General features: G+C 42.0%; 1 protein-coding gene across 2 annotated transcripts in view; it reads left to right on the forward strand.

Moving 5' to 3' along the window:
* The window catches only part of LOC135234603 (copine-9), a 112,402-nt gene that overhangs the window by 26,104 nt on the left and 70,175 nt on the right, over positions 1 to 16,123 (forward strand). The window contains exon 4 of one of the 2 annotated variants that reach the window (XM_064299381.1): positions 6,903 to 7,006. In XM_064299381.1, the coding sequence (XP_064155451.1) occupies positions 6,903 to 7,006 (104 nt within the window). Of the gene's footprint in view, positions 1 to 6,902; positions 7,007 to 13,323; positions 15,799 to 16,123 lie in introns of those variants that run through there. The other variant, XM_064299380.1, reaches the window with a different exon arrangement.

The following is a 16,123-nucleotide window of genomic DNA, read 5'->3' on the forward strand; positions in this document are numbered from 1 at the left end:
GGATGTGTAAGATTTACGCGTGGATTGATTGAAAATCAGCAGACCCCTGCAATTAGCAAAATAAAGAAGTTTGTAAAACAATTTGTGAAGCAAAGTAAATGCTGTCTGGCATACTAATGCAAGCCAGACAACATACTCAACTACTTGTAAGCTAATTGTTTTTTAAAAGTAGTTAAGCTATTTTTTAAGCAAGCAGCGAGGTATGGACAAAAACACAGTCACATAGGTCCACGCAACTGTCGTAATTTTACACGTGGAACACTGTCGGCGTGCTCTCGCTATCTGGTGCGAAAGTGAGGTCCGGTGAAATCCATACCGGCAGTGAGGGCTTTCAGCACGGATCCTTTTCCCTCAGCGCAGCAGTGGTACTGAATGGAATTAGATGAACTCACGTCATGGATGAGGAGACAGTAGCCTTAGCTGTAGGCCTACCTCTCGTCATTCTTTTGGTGCATCCATGAGGTAAGGTTAGCTAATATAGTAGTATGAGATAAAGTTAGCTTATGTCGTACTACGACGCACATTTTGTTAGCGTTTTAATAAATTACCTCATTTGGGGAATGTGATTTTCAGTGCGGTTATGTAAAGGATTGGTCTACTTTCGGTTTAAGCTGGTTTATTTACCAGCTGGTTTGATTAGTTTGAGGTTTTGGATTAATGAAATAATGAATGAGCAAGTATCAGAAATGTGTCTGGTTCACTAATGTTAGGTCAGTCTTTGTTAAAACCTAACAATATGATTTCATGAAAATGAAATTTGAACATTTTTCCAACAAAAAAAGCAGAAATAACCTTGACTCATGAATTAATTTTTATATTATTTAAAAGAGGGGTTGAGCACAAAAACTTGGCATTTTGTGATTTCTTGATGGAAAAAAATTAAACAGTTAAACAATTTTCTTGGGTCTGCAAAAGCTTTTCGTTATAATACATTTTGAAATTGTATTGTACCTCTGAAATAAAGGTGCACTGGAGGTACATTTTTGTTCTTTAGGGAAGAAATTTCCTAAATGTACCCTGTAAGTACATTAATGTTCTATTTTGGTAGCAAAAAGTAGCTTTTGTAGGCAAAAAAGATACAAATGAATTATGTGCAGTGGCAGAGCCAGGACATTTTCAATGGGGAGGTCGGGATGGGACCTGTAGGTGGCACAGAAATATGAACGTAAAAACGTGTCCATCTATTAAAAAATGTGCTATTTTAGGCACCTACAGCACATAACTACAATATTTGGTACACAAAGGACCAGGCAGTGCCACCCATCTATTCAAACATATATCAAATATAAACACATCCTTACAAACCCAGTCCATCAATTCAGGCTGTGGTGGAATAGACAACATAATATTCTGCGTGTCAAATATTCCATGTGTTTTTTCAATCCCCGAAGATACAGTGATAAGAATAAGCTTATACTATGGCTGAGTATTACAAGCGCCATGAAAGCAGATGTTCAGGTTCCTTGTTAACTGCATAATAAGCTCCTTCTCTGTTGCTGTATCTTCAGGAATACAGACAGTTAGACAAATAGATCGTTCAAAGAAGTCCCCTTTAATGAGAAGGTCAACCTTATAATCAATAAGTATTTTAAAAAAACATTTGAAAGTGAGCCATAATGACATTTAGCCATTAAAATGATTTATTACAAAAGACAGACAACTGTGTACATATAGAATTCAATTTGTATTTATTTTCTTGAAAAATGTAAACCTCTACAATTAGCTTACAAGAATTGTATTCTGAAAATAAGGGGCTATCCATAAGCAATGTACACTATATGGCCAAAAGTGTGTGGACACCTGACATCCGGCATTTTATTCTAAATTATGGGCAATAATATGGAGGTGATCCACCCTTTGCTGTTGTAGCAACCTCCACTCTTCTGGGAAGGCTTTATACTATATGTTGGAGCATTACTGCAGGGATTTTCTTCCATTCAGCCAGAAGAGCATTAGTGAGATGAGGCAGTGATTGGGCGATAATAGGCCTGGCTCACAGTTGGCTTTCCAATTGATCCCAAAGGTGTTGGATGGGGTTGAGGTCAGGGCACTGGGCAGGCCAGTCCAATTCTTCCACACCGTTCTTGACAAAAACCATTTCTATATGGACCTTGATGTGTGCCCTGGGGCATTGTCATGCTGAAACAGGAAAGGGCCTTTCCCAAACAGTTGGGGAAGCACAGAATCGTATAGAATGTGATTGTATGCTGTAGATCTAACATTTACCTTCACTGGAACAAAGGGGCGAGCCCAAACCATGAAAACAGCCCCAGACCAAGAGGTGCCCAATTTCAAAATTCTGAATGCATTGCTTTTTTTGGAAAATGAATCATAATAGCCCAATAAAGAAATGTATTGTATTAAAAAATACAATTTTTACCAGTTGAATTCATTTGGATTTGGATTCATGAACCACTATACACATCTCATGGCATGCCTATGTATACAGGTATACGAAATACAGACAGTTGTTTACATAGTGCATTTTATTTCTTCATTTTGATTTGGACTCATTTTCAATGAATGAATTAGAATGAATCAGTGATGTTCCAGTTCCTTACAACAGCTGTATTCTGTGATTGTTGTGGTTTCTAGTGATGCGATCAACAAAATTATCCAAGTCCAGGGACTTCGCTTATCTAGACTGACCACTTAAAATACACAGATGGGGAATTTTAGAATGCACTATACTATGTCTGCTGAATGAAAAACGTTGGCTAGCTTGTATTTTCCTGCATGGCTTGCTAGATAAACCACAAAAATAACAGTTATACCTACAAACACCCACTACTTTCCCTAAATTAATACATTCATGGAGTAATTAATAGATACTCGCCTAGCAATCAAGCTGGTTAGCAAAAAAAAAAATGCGTTTAGCGTCAACATGACAGAACGATATGACAATTCCTGTGATATGAATTGAACCAAATTTAAACTGGCATTATCATCTCGTTCTGATTATGCTGCGACTTTACATATGGTTCCACCTCAAAATTTTTTATTTATGCTCTGAAAATGTGATGGCAAGTGGTGTGGCACTGGGGTGGGCTGGTTCAGTGCTGGGTGGCTATGGCTTCCCCTGGGCACCCATCAGATCAGTGTCTGATTATGTATTGCTGGCAAAGGGTATAATTTTGTCCACGTAAATGTTTCGACCCCAGAGGTTAGCATGTGTACCTTTACAGGCACATTTTCTTACCTTTTTTCCTGAGAGTGCATTCATGAGCTTATTTTTATGTCATATGCGCTTGTTTTGCTATTGCCACTTGTCGCCACTGCGTCAGAGCGACAGGTTGGTAGCCTCCTGCCAGAAAGGGCCAGTTTAAATCGAGTGAAAGGTACATAATCTACCGACTGGGGCGCCCCTAACTGAGCGTGCCCTCTGATTAAGCGGGCACGCTCAAAAAATGCCAGGCTCACAAATATTTAAACTAATTGTCCAGATTTTTTGATGGAAATTATAAAGATCATTAGTTATGGAAATATGTTAGATATGAAAATAATTTTTACATACTGTATCTCTACTTGTCTTGGCCTACCAATCAAGTGCATACCAAGACTGCTTACTCCTGGTTAAAGCTAGTTGAAATGTCAAAAACATGTTTTAAAATAAATGCAAATATAATTTTTAAATGTGCAATCATAGGCTTATTATAGTATTATTTTGTCAACAATGATAACCATGGTGGCAATATATTTCAAAGCTACATTAATTTACCACCCAAAAATCTTACTTTAGCTATTTCATAGTGGACAATGAGAGGCCGTCGTTACCTTCGACATGCAAAAGATGGCAATGTCGATCTATGGTAGCTGAAAGAATGTGAACTATTTGTGGCAGGCTCTTGCCTAATCCGTTAGGTCCCAGGGAGTATCACTACGTGCCTGGGTTTGCTTACAGATGCTGGGATAGGTGTTTAGCAAGGGGGGTGTTTGAAAGCAGATAGCTATTCAGCATTTGATTGTGTAGGGAATGACAGCAGGGATCGAGACTCACAGAGACAATGAAAGGGGGAGGAAGATTGCACATAAACGTTTGTTGGGTATTTTGGCTATTATCTGGTTTTCTACTGAGAAATGATAGTACTCTAAGAGTTGGAGAAAAGTAAAAAAAGGGGGAAACAGAGTGAAAAAGTTAATACAAGGGAATACATGAATGTACATACATGTGAAGTATAATATAGGATGCCATCACATGCATACTTTAAATAAAATCATCATCCGCGTGGGATGATGGTCAAATGGTCAAATTTCACCCAGACGCCCACATACATTTTACACTATATTTAGATTTTAAGCATTTAGCAGTTTTATTCATCACTTTCAGTCTTTCATCACTTCACATTTTATTTTTTATGTATTAGTTATTTTACATAAGATTCATTTATAAAGCTGGTTATTTTGCTGAGGCAATTCAGGCTCAATATCTTACCCATGTGCACAAACTGCAGTGCCCCACCTGGTATTCTAACCTACAACTTTCTGGAGTTGCCAGCTCAGTGTGAAGTTTCTAAATGACAATGCAGGATTATCCTTTTCATTCTGATGTTGGAAAAACCTAATACCTCATAACATTAACACTTTGAGCAGGGCTGCCGTTGAAGTGATGGCATGGTGAACCTTTCCAGAGAAAAGCCGGCTTTTCAGTCACGTGAAAAGTGGTAACGGCACGTTTAAAACTGGCAGTCTCAGGAAGCTCGACTCGGACTCTGTTGCGCCGTTTCAGTAAAAAAAAGAAAGCATAGCACGATGCGGCGTTCTCCAAAGTGGAGGAAAAAATATCTGTTCGAGAGCTTCGCCGTCTAATTGCTAATTACGATCTGGAGTTCCAGGTGGGTAAAAAGCCCCTCCCCCCGTCTCCGTAGCGACCAGAGCGTGTTCATTAGCCCTTCTCCAGAGTGCCGAGCCGCACGCTGTGCGGATCTCTGTGGGAGGCGGTGTGGAGGCTAACCTACTTATTTTGGACTAACAATGCATGCTTCTCATGACTAAGATCGGGCAACCAGACCGGCCTGTGGTTTGACAAGCGAGTTATGTGAAAATGGGAAGAATGGTCAATCGATGTCATTTACGGAGGGAAATAATCTGGCTCTGCTCATGGTGTAACCATGACACATGTTTTACTGTTTGATGTGTTGGTACTGATAGAAATGGACACATATTAGCTTATATATGCTTACACAACTACAACTGCTGCTATTTTAACAATACTGTTACTACCACCCCTTACTACTACTCCAACTCATGCTACTAAGTCTTCTACTTCTAGTGTTGTGAAAACTCCATTACTCTCATCACAGTAATACTGCCACTACACCACTGCTCATTGTGTGCTGTTACATTGTCTACTACTAAACTAATAAAATGTGTCATTATCAGTTTAAAAAATGATTACCCATACCTGCTTGTAATTGTTTCAGAAATTATATCTTTGTTTAGATCCTGTGAGATTAACATGAAACTGAATTTTGGTAGCAGACACATCGTTTATTGTGTTTTTATATCTGTCGTTGTTTCACGTGTTGTCATAAGCGTATCACCATTGGTGAGGCTTGTAGTGCAGTAGCTGCTGGTTTGATTGCCTGGCGGAACACTGCCTTGTAGTCTTGAGCTGAGTACTTAATGGGAACATTTTCAAATCTTAGGTATCCTTCTACAATGCATTTCTGGTGGATTCAACCAAATAGAATTTTCATGGATAATTTAATTCTGAGTCGTCGTTGTGTAATTGGTTTAATTGGACCTCCAGGTGTATCCAGTATAGGGGTAAAAGACTGGAGAAAGTGCTTAACTACACACAGGTGTGCAGTAGAAGGCTGATATCAGAATATTTGCAACACAGAGTTTTCATCTTCAGGACTGGAATTATTCAAAGAACACAAAAGAAATATCCATGACATTTGTGAAGCAGGAATCATTCCTCTGTCCTGAGTGGTGGGGTGCTGGGGTGGGGTCTGTGGAGGTGATCCCTCATTTGTGATTTCACAGACGGTACTCGCTGGGGGGGGGGGGGGGGGTTTACTGGTGCTGCTGAGACCAAGCCATACTCATCGGGGGGGTGGCACTACTAACTGGAGTGAGCAGTGAGACAGGAAAGGAAGGTCATTGTAGCAAGTCAGACTTTGCTGTGAGAAACGGATGCAGAGAAAACTCTTACATTGAAAGACAGGAGCCACCTGTGGCATCACTATGGCAATCATCAACTCCAACAATGTCAAATCTGGACAGATATGGGAACTCATTCACCCTCTGTCAGTATTTGAAAGTGGCAGTACTTGGTCCATTTGTGAAGCGTTGCAGTATCTTGATAAAAATAATTTTAATAATACTTTTCTCTCCCCTCTGGCAACAAACTTAAAAGTTCATAATTTTTTTATTTAAAGAGTGTCCCCCACCCCTCCACAAAAAATGGGGATACCTAACCCTACACCACGTCTGTGGTCCATAGTGCAAGTTGGATCCCCCAAATTCCCCTACAAAGGGCCAATAATGGGCTGGAAGTCACGGCTGATTGGAGGGATCATGCATGCTAGACACTGAGGCCACGGGCTGGGCAGTGAAGCAGCACCGCGATCAATACCTCATTACTCTCTGCTGTCAGAGCTTACCCTGGGCCCATCTGGCCCATGGGGGCTCAGGGCCTTATTTCAGGAGAGAGAGGGGAATTTGGGACCTGGTCGATACGTGCTCAGGACCACCGAGCTCTTTTCCACTCGCTGTCCGCCTCAGGGGGTCAACCCTGCTGTGAGCCGGGGGTTACAGGCAGCAATAGCCACGTTAGCGCCGATGAACGCGGATCGTTGAAGTGTTCCTCTTTGTTTTCTCCGTATCTTTCTCCTCCCCTAATTCTCTCTCTTTTTCTCTCTGTGTCTGTCTGTGTTTCTTCCGTTTCCCAACTGTAGTTTGGCAGGACGGAGGTGATCGACAACACGCTGAACCCGGACTTTGTGCGCAAGTTTGTGCTGGACTTCTTCTTTGAGGAGAAGCAGAATCTGCGCTTTGATGTGTGAGTGACGCCCGGCTGCACCCTCCTCCCCTCTCTCTGTGTGCGTTTGCTCTTGCCTGTTCTGCTCTGAGAGTTTGATGTTTTCTTCCACTCCAGTAAGAAAATAAAAACTCTGGGCATCTGGGCATATAGTTCCACCAGAGAAGCCCCTGCACACACACACATACGTACAAACATACATGTGTACATACACACATGTATGCACACACAAACGCACACACACACACGCACACGCACACTTAAGTCCTGTACTTTAGGAATTACTAAAATCTTTTCCATGAGATGAAACCGATAGGTTGCACATCCTCTGGAGAGCTGCAGTTAAAATGAGAAGTTATTTTCTTTCTTACTCTCTACCTCTTTCTGTCTCTATTCCCACCCCATCCTTTTTCTTTCACTGTTTTCATCCCTTCTTCACTCTCTACCTTGCTCCTTTGTTCCCTCTGTCACTTTTTCCCTTCTCTTTCACTCACTCTGTCTCTCTCTCTCTCACACACATACACACACACACACACACACACACCCAAGCTGGGCTGGTAACGGTCCACTACAATGATTCTTCACACATCCACTGTGATTAGCCTCGGAACCGATGGTATTGACAGCCGCCATGCTAATGAATACTCATGAACACCTGCTTCCACCTGAACTCTTCCTGAGTTCAACAGCCTGGAAATGGAACTTTCGACGTGAAGCACCCTCGCGGTCCCCAGTGTGCGGACCTGATCGACAGCGCTGTACTTCCATCACGTCCCCCAGCGGGACTGGGACCGCCGTTAGTCCGGTCTCCTCCGGTTCTGCTCCTTACCCCTGCGCCCGGGACCAGCCCTGAGGACCATTCAGGGCCCGGAGCAGAGCGGGGGGGTGAACCGCGCGCGGTTCTTTATCGTTCCACACTGATATCGCCGCCAACAGAGCGAACGCTTCATCATTACATTCTGCCACTCAGCAGCCCTGACGGATCGATACCGCGCTGAGGACCCGCAACTCTGCGGTATAATTAATGGGTAAAGCGCGGGACCCCATTAGTGAGCTTTAGTCACGGTGTCCCTGTCTAGTGTGGTATTCCTAACATGAGACGCATGCAAGAAGCCCGCAGAAGATTGGGTTTGTGTGCAGATTGATGAATGGAATGAAAGAGGAATTAGAAAAAGGGGGCCTGCTGAGATAAATTGCTTTTGCGTGTTCCCTCATGAAAACTAAACGTATTCATTGAACCAGAACGGACATTGCAGGAATTAACAATATATGATGAAATGTATGCATAATAAAAAAATTTTTTCAGTGCATTATAAAAAACTACATTACTGTAAAATAATATATATATGTATATATATTTTTTTTTTTCTAAAGTCTAGATTTTCACGATAAATTGCAGCATGTGCAATTTTTTGTAAGGGAACCCTTATCTGGAGTGGATTATACAGCATATTTGCTCAGCGCTTTAGGTTAACTGGCATGGTCAAGGCTCCCAAAATGATTTCCCAGCCGGGGCGGTGTGTGCTCCTGCCTGGTTCACGAGTCCCCCCTCTCGCGCACCGGCTCAGCGTCGTTCGTTGTCGACCCGGGTCACGTATGGTCATTTAGACACCGTTACCGGGGCATTCGTCACTGTCCGCGCGCGACGCCATCGCGCGCTAAGGCCATTAGGGCCTCTCCGCACGGCGCGCGCGACAGGAATGCGATGCGCGGCTTCGGAAACTCGCCGCGCGAATACCGGAGGAGCTCCGTCTCTCTCTCTCTCCCCGGCGCTCGCCGCCGCTGTCGTTTAATGACGGAGTGATATTAAATCTTCTTTGAATTAAAGAAGGATCGCTCCCCGGGTGGTGGGCTAGCGTGGCATGACGCTGGGTGTGTGTGTGTCTGCGTTTGTGTGTGTGTGTGTGTGTGTGTGTGTGTGGTTATAATTAGTGCGAGAGGGCTTCGGTGTGTCTACGCCTGAGAAATTGCTTTCCCCCTCGCTGCGTGCGCCCTCGCCGTCATTTAAAGTGGAAATAAAATAGTATTATTTTTAGATTTAAAATGATGGCTCCCCGACGAGAACAGAGAACATGGCAGGTGCGGCAGGGATGGATTCTTAGTTGTGCTGTGTATTATCAGTATGAGGGTGCGGGCGCTGCTCGGGTCGTTTCTGACTGTGCCCCTCTGCCGGTGCCGAAGGTAGCCTGCTATGAAAAACTTACCCCAGGGATACAGAGTTTTAAATAAGCCATGGACTAGAGGCCAGGGCTGATAAAGGATCAGGTTTGCGCTGTCAAAACCTAACCTTATCCATTGCGAGCAAAAAGACAAGACTGACCCTAGATCAGTGCTCTTATTCTGGGAGCTATATGAATGCAGGCCCAGATTTCTCTGCTAAACCCATTCAACTATAACAGTTGAAGGACAATTGCTTGTGTATTTATGACTTTTAAGAAATCTTCAAATTTGGCATCCCTGCCAGCAAGGCGTACAGTGTTAGCGGTGAGACTGTCAAGCTGTTAAAAGTGCATTAAATAGCTGGCGAACAGCTGCTAGCCGACTGCCGTAGCGCCCATTTTCCTGGAAAAAAAAACAGCGGAGGATCGATGGCAGGCACAGACGGCTGGCTGACAGACTCTTGCACGCTGGGAAGGCTCGAGCACATACTTGGCAGGTCTTGGCTAAAGGGCTAGGCTTATGTTCCTTTACTGACCGAGCCACTCGGGCACCCGGATACAGCTGGTGTGGCTTTCATAGCATACCCGTGTTTGGGATGCAGATGGCAGAGTTGTTTGATTCCAGCTGGTGTGGCAGATGCGGTCCTTGGGTCGAGTGCGGTCAGAGTTGGGTAATGGACAGCGTGCGTAATTATCTGGGTTTCGTTCAGGTTGATTCCAAAAGGCCTAGGAAACTTAATTTGCGTCCGGTCAAGCACATTTTCTGTGTATGCATCTAATCTTTTCACAATCAGCCTGACTAAAGGTGACAATAAATTCGTGACCATTACGCCTAAATATTTCAAGTATGACTAAGTTTGCATTTCGATCTTCAATTTTTAAGAAAATAAAATGCACTTTCATGGTCATACAGAACAATTATGATGAGAAAAATTTATTTCTACCTTCAAGGCTGAATTCACTTTCAATTCTTCCAGATTATCTATCCCTGCTAAAACTTGGGCTTAAATCTCAGGCAGTGAGGAATGAGTAAAATGTTTTTATGTTCTGAATCCAGACGTTTTAAGCGTTAACAACCTTGTTTAAACGTTCGACAAAGATAACCGAACAAAGTGTATCAACAGCTAAAACATCTCACTCATCCAACATATAAAATATATTAATTTAATTTGGTAATTATTATTATTTTATTTTATTTAAACTTTATTTATGCAAGGAAGCCCTACTGGGACCCAGGTCTCTTTTTCTGAGGTGCCCTGCCACATACTAGCAAAAATAAGACACAATATTGAAACTTAACATATAAAATAAACATATAGTTACGATACACAGTATTCAAATAACCAAGTAGAAAACATATCAACATTATGTGCAAGTCTCAGGTTTTATAGAATGGGTTAGTGAATTAAAATTACTAAGAGGAACATTGTAACATAAATATGCTAGGAGGTAATCCAGCTCAGCTACTGAATATTTCTTTAGAGAAATACGGAAGTTTGTTTCTGCTTTCAGCACAGAGGTGATATCTATATTGGCATTAATATTTTCAATCAGTGATCTCTATTAAATGTCACTGATTGCATTCACACCTAAAAGGAAGCTTTTCCTTGATGGGCATTCTTTAGCCAGCTGGGGCTCTGAGTCCTTAGTTTGGATGTCCTTGTCCTCAGGTAATAAAGTAATACACTTTCAAAGGAGACACAACTACAGACACCCCAGGTTTGTAAACAGAAAACCTTCTGGTGACCCTAACTGCCCAAGGATTTGATGTTCGCGGAGGGCAAGGGGGACAGATAGAGAGCAAACTGGTACATTCCTATGATCACACAGAGCAAGTTTGCCCAGTAAAATTACATCATCTGTTTCTCAAAAGTGACAATCTAAAACTAGATATCCTACAGATCTGTGCTTCTACTATTATTCCTGATAAGCTATTCTATGCGGATAGAACTGTGAAAGTATGTTCTAGCATTTATTCAACCAATATTTTGTAACCATAACTACCTGTAAAAATCCAGAGTGAATTGTGAACTGAACTGCTCAAAGGAATTGGATCAGAAAGAACTGCTGTTACACACTGTGGGTGAGAGAACTCTGACACATATACAGAGAGTGGAGAAAGGTTGTGTTTTAGAGTTTTTACAAGATGCAAAGAGTAGCAAACATTTAACATTCCTTACATTTAAATTTCTTTTTACACACACAAACACGCGCACGCATTCACACACACACACACATGTACACACAAACACAGGCACGCTCACACACTCACACACACACACACACACACACACACACACACACACACACAGTGGTCTTTCATTATTTCGCTAATTTATGCGAGACTATAGGAAACATATCAAGCACAATAAATAAGTAATAAACTCAATTTCCAAGTGCTGGTAGCTATACTGTAAGTTAATAATGTAGCCTCATCACAAATACGTTCCCAATCTATTATTCAGTACACGCTCCAGAGAAAGTGTTTTGGACAATTATATTTATGCAATTTGCAACTTAAAATCTTTAAATATTCCCTGAAGACTCAGCCACGGTTGTGTTGTGTACATGAGCTGGTCTAGTGCTGACATCATCCTAAATGGAAAAAGATTGTCCTGACATGAAGCCCTGGTGGTCTTTTCACACAGAAACAGTCGGCAAATTTTTCATTCTGGAATCGAGGGCCTAATTTTTTTCCAGCTTCAGTATTCGCATTTAAATGTTAATGCGCTATAATCGAAGGATGTTAGTTGAGCAGTTTCCTGTGAAGAATGTCACGTGTTTAGGCCAAGCCACCCCCCTTTGGGGAAAATCGCGTTTATGAGCAATAAAAACAAGTACAGTGGTTTTCAAAGCGAGAAAAGGGGAACCAATGAACAAACTGAAAAGAGGGTTCAGAGATAAAACAGAGAGAAAACAGAGAGACTGAGAACCTGCGGAGAGAAAGAAGTAAAGGGAAACCAATATAAAGGGATGGCAGATATATTTACCTTTCGATGACAAATACACCATATTTTATACCATTTTAATTAATTGTACCCTTGAGCAAGGCACTGAACCTGAATTGCTTCAGTATATAGCCAGCTGTATAAATGGATATTGTGTAGAAATGTTAAGTCTCTCTGGATACTAGGATCGGCTAATTTACTGTAATGTAATGTAATTTATATTTTTGGAGTTAGGAGAATACATTAAAATGACTGCAAAGATGGGAGTGAGGGGGGGGAGGTTAGCCTAGGGTGTTGGTGCGAAGCACTGCTCCTTTAGTTTTCCCCTTTCTCTACTCAGACCATTTGAAATGGTTTAAATGTCTGGTTCCCGTCTTTCCCTGTACACCCTTTCAAAATAGGTCCTTGGTGCACTGTGGATGGGCAGCAGCTCAAGCAACACAAGATTTTATCGCTTGTGGAAATGGGGACAGAGGTCAAATAGTATAAATGATTTAATTGATTAATGTAAAAAATCAAGAGGTTTGGGGAACGCTCCATACAGCTCCACAGAGTTTGACAGGCCTGTTTTAAGACTACTGTTGGAGGTAAGCACTCATTTTTCCTGTTCGACGTTAGATGAGGCTCTAGTGTTGAACATCTGACACCCTGAGGAGTTTGGTTCTTTTTTCCACCTGACCTAGAACTGTTCTCTCTTTTCTCCTCTGAAGCCCATCTCTCTTACGGTTTTCTTTTTACCTTCATCATATATTCATTACATTTTCTTTTATACTGATAGCATTTTTATGTACCCCCCCCCCCCCCCGCACAATAATAGTCCAGTTTAAAGCAATGGAACTTGTATTACCTCAGTAATGAGTTTTGAGGTTGTTCTGTAATTATAAATCTTTCATAGTAAGTAATTTGTAAAAAAAAAAAAAAAAAGGTTGTATTTTTCTCTCTATAGCCTGTGTGTGTGTGTGTGTGACAGAGAGAGAATAATATGGAAAATGGTGTGTGACGGGGCTGTAAATTATAAATGCTGTTAACACTCTTTAAAACTGCAGTTTAAACGTGGAGAGAAATATCTAGTTTGGCTCCGCTTCGAGCAGACGCCGACTGACTGGGCGCAGCTGAGATGGTGGTCGGAGAAGTGCACGGGCGGTGGTGTAGGGTGGTGGTAGTGTAGGGTGGGGGTCAGGGGGAACCAGGCTTGTAACTGCAGGGCTGTGAATTTGATTCCTAGCCAAGCCACTGCTGTTGTACTCTTCAGCAAGGCACTTACTGTACCTAAATTGCTAAAAAATATCCAGCTATAAAAATCTTTGAATTCAAGAATCTGCAAAATGCTGAAATGTAAATGTGTTGATTGTTCATTATTGTGTCAGAGTTAGAACTCTGAAGACTATACTTTGTTTTCCTATATTTTTGGGGTGCTCCTATATATTTTACGTTACATTACATTGCAGGCATTTAGCAGATGCTCTTATCCAGAGCGACTTACACAACTTTTTACACAGCATTTACATTGCCTCCATTTAAACACCTGGATACTGAAGCAATGCAGGTTAAGTACCTTGCCCAAAGATACAACAGCAGAGTCCAACCCGGGTATTGAACCTATGATCTTTAGATCTTTACTTACCCAAGCTCCACCCCATTATACTACACAGCTTTACAGCACATTGACTTGGTAAATATGGAAATTGGAAATGCCAGAGGCATTTCATTAGTCTGCAACACAAAACTTGAGGTGCTCTGATTTGAGTACTCAGTCAGCACCCAGATAACGGCATCGCAATGAGAACTGCGTTTGTCAACCTGATATTAAGCAGGACAGAAAAAAAGATGGAGAAAACAATTGTTTTATGCGAATTTAGTCCTTTGATGTAATTAGATGTAATGTATGCATTACATATTTAAGTCATCCTTTTTTATTGAAATTTATGTAGTTATTTTTAACTTATGATTTCTATTATTGACAAAATATATCACACCTGAAAAAATTCGAAGTGAGGAAGAGTGTTTGAGAGAAGTATTGCTGGCACATGCACCCTAGCCTTTGTCCTGACCTGGCTCAGCTTACTGTGGGCATGGGTGTAACACAGTCCACAGCCTCGGATAGGATTGCCTATTTCGGCTGATTTTTCTGTTTGCAACAGTAATATATACATGTATTGTCGTAAATTGTCATGTATTGAAGATGCTCTATTACCATGATAAATGTAGCTTTAAATGTATCTATCTGATACATCTTGAGCCTGTAGCTCAGTGTCATTATTGGCGGAGGGAAGCTGAGATGACTTTTTAGATCGTTGTTTCTTTGTTTGGTCTGGTTAGCTCAAGTCCATTTTCCTGATCTGAAAGGCTCATCCTTGACATTCTCCCTGTTCTGCGCTAACTGGGCTGAATGAGTCGCGCGTTTCAGTCAATATCTATCGACCTGTTTTCTCTGCGCGGCTTTCTTTCCTGTTCGGCTTGTGGTGCTTTCTGTGGCTCGGAGCAAGTGCCGCTCCGTCCTTCCGTTCTGTAATGCAGTATCATCAGAGATCATAAGCAGCGCTTCCTTTAACATTGAGTCTGTGTGAGGGAATGTGCCTGTGTGTGCGCGTGTGTATTTGTTTGTGTGTGTTGGTACATGTCTGTGTGTGTGTGTGTTCACGCACGTGTGTGTGTGTGTGTGTCTGTGTTATGATAATATGTTCTGTTTTCCAACCCTACATCTCTACATGCCAGCTTGACCTGCTGCGACTTGCACTCCCTGCTATCTGGGTGAATGGTTCTCGCTCGTCCCAATCACAGAGCTTCTCCATCCTAGCTCCCCAGTGGCAGAACAAACTCCCCATTCCTCTACGAACCACTCAGTCATTGCCCATCTTCTGCCATGGTCTGAAGACGCATCTCTTCCGACTGTACCTGGACTAACTATCATTACTCTGCAGGGCACTCTCAATCTAGGATCGCTCTTATTACTTGTTAGCACTATCATGTTACACTTGTATCTCTGTACAGAGCTTATATTACACTTGTATCATTAGCTTGATAGCTCGTCGTCATGCCTCCTAGTTTGACTTACCATAACTTTCTGACCTAGCCTATGCTTGGACATTATGCTAATGACTATGGATAACTGTTACATAATGAGTATTATACATTATAAGACCTGTGTCTTGGGGCTGTTCTTGTGATCTTTGATATGCACTTATTGTATGTCACTCTGGATGAGAGCGTCTGCCAATTAAATGTAATGTAATATAATTCATGCTGGGGTAATACAACTGAAGGAAATAAGAGAGAAATGTTACAGTGTACAGCAACCACACACTCTTGTGTGTGGTTGCTGTTAGCAGAGGTTTGGAGGAGTCTCCCTCCTTTCATGCAGTATTAGTTATATAGTATTAGATGAAGTATTTCAGATCCATCTTCCCCAGATGTCCTTCCCTGAGTGTAGTGTTGGCACAGCGACGCCATGTTGATTTAGACGGCGTCCAGTTCTCTCTCGATTGCAGCACTGTGTTTTCTGTAGGAAAGCTTTTACAGTAGGGGAGGAAAGTTTTCAAAGTGGTAATGATTAAACCAGCGTGTTTCAGAAACTCGCACAGATAAATAAAACACTGCCATGTAGTTCAGCTGCATGTCGGCCAGCGGACACGACGCGGGGAGAATTTCTAGAAGGGCGGTGCGGCCATTTTGCACGTAAATTTTAAAGCAGTGCATGCAATTTCAGGTCAGTGCTGCTCTGCCGTGGAGCACCCACATTTTCACTAAGGCAGAAAGTAATTTGATCTGAGAACATTAGAGGCAGCTTCCCCTGTTCTGGAGAGGAGGTGGGAGATTACAGGAGGGAGAGAGGTGCAGAATATTACACAGTAATGGAGAGAGAGAGAGAGAGAGGGAGAGGGAGACTGAGAGAGAGGGAGAGAGAGAGAGGGAGACTGAGAGAGAAAGAGAGAGAGAGACAGACAGAGAGAGAGAGAGAGAGATAGAAACATTGAGAGAGATAGAGACAGAGAGAGAGAGAGAAGTGCATTAGCTATGTAAGTTACTTGTGA

This window comes from Anguilla rostrata, chromosome 11 (genome assembly GCF_018555375.3).
Source record: "Anguilla rostrata isolate EN2019 chromosome 11, ASM1855537v3, whole genome shotgun sequence".
Taxonomy (NCBI): domain Eukaryota; kingdom Metazoa; phylum Chordata; class Actinopteri; order Anguilliformes; family Anguillidae; genus Anguilla; species Anguilla rostrata.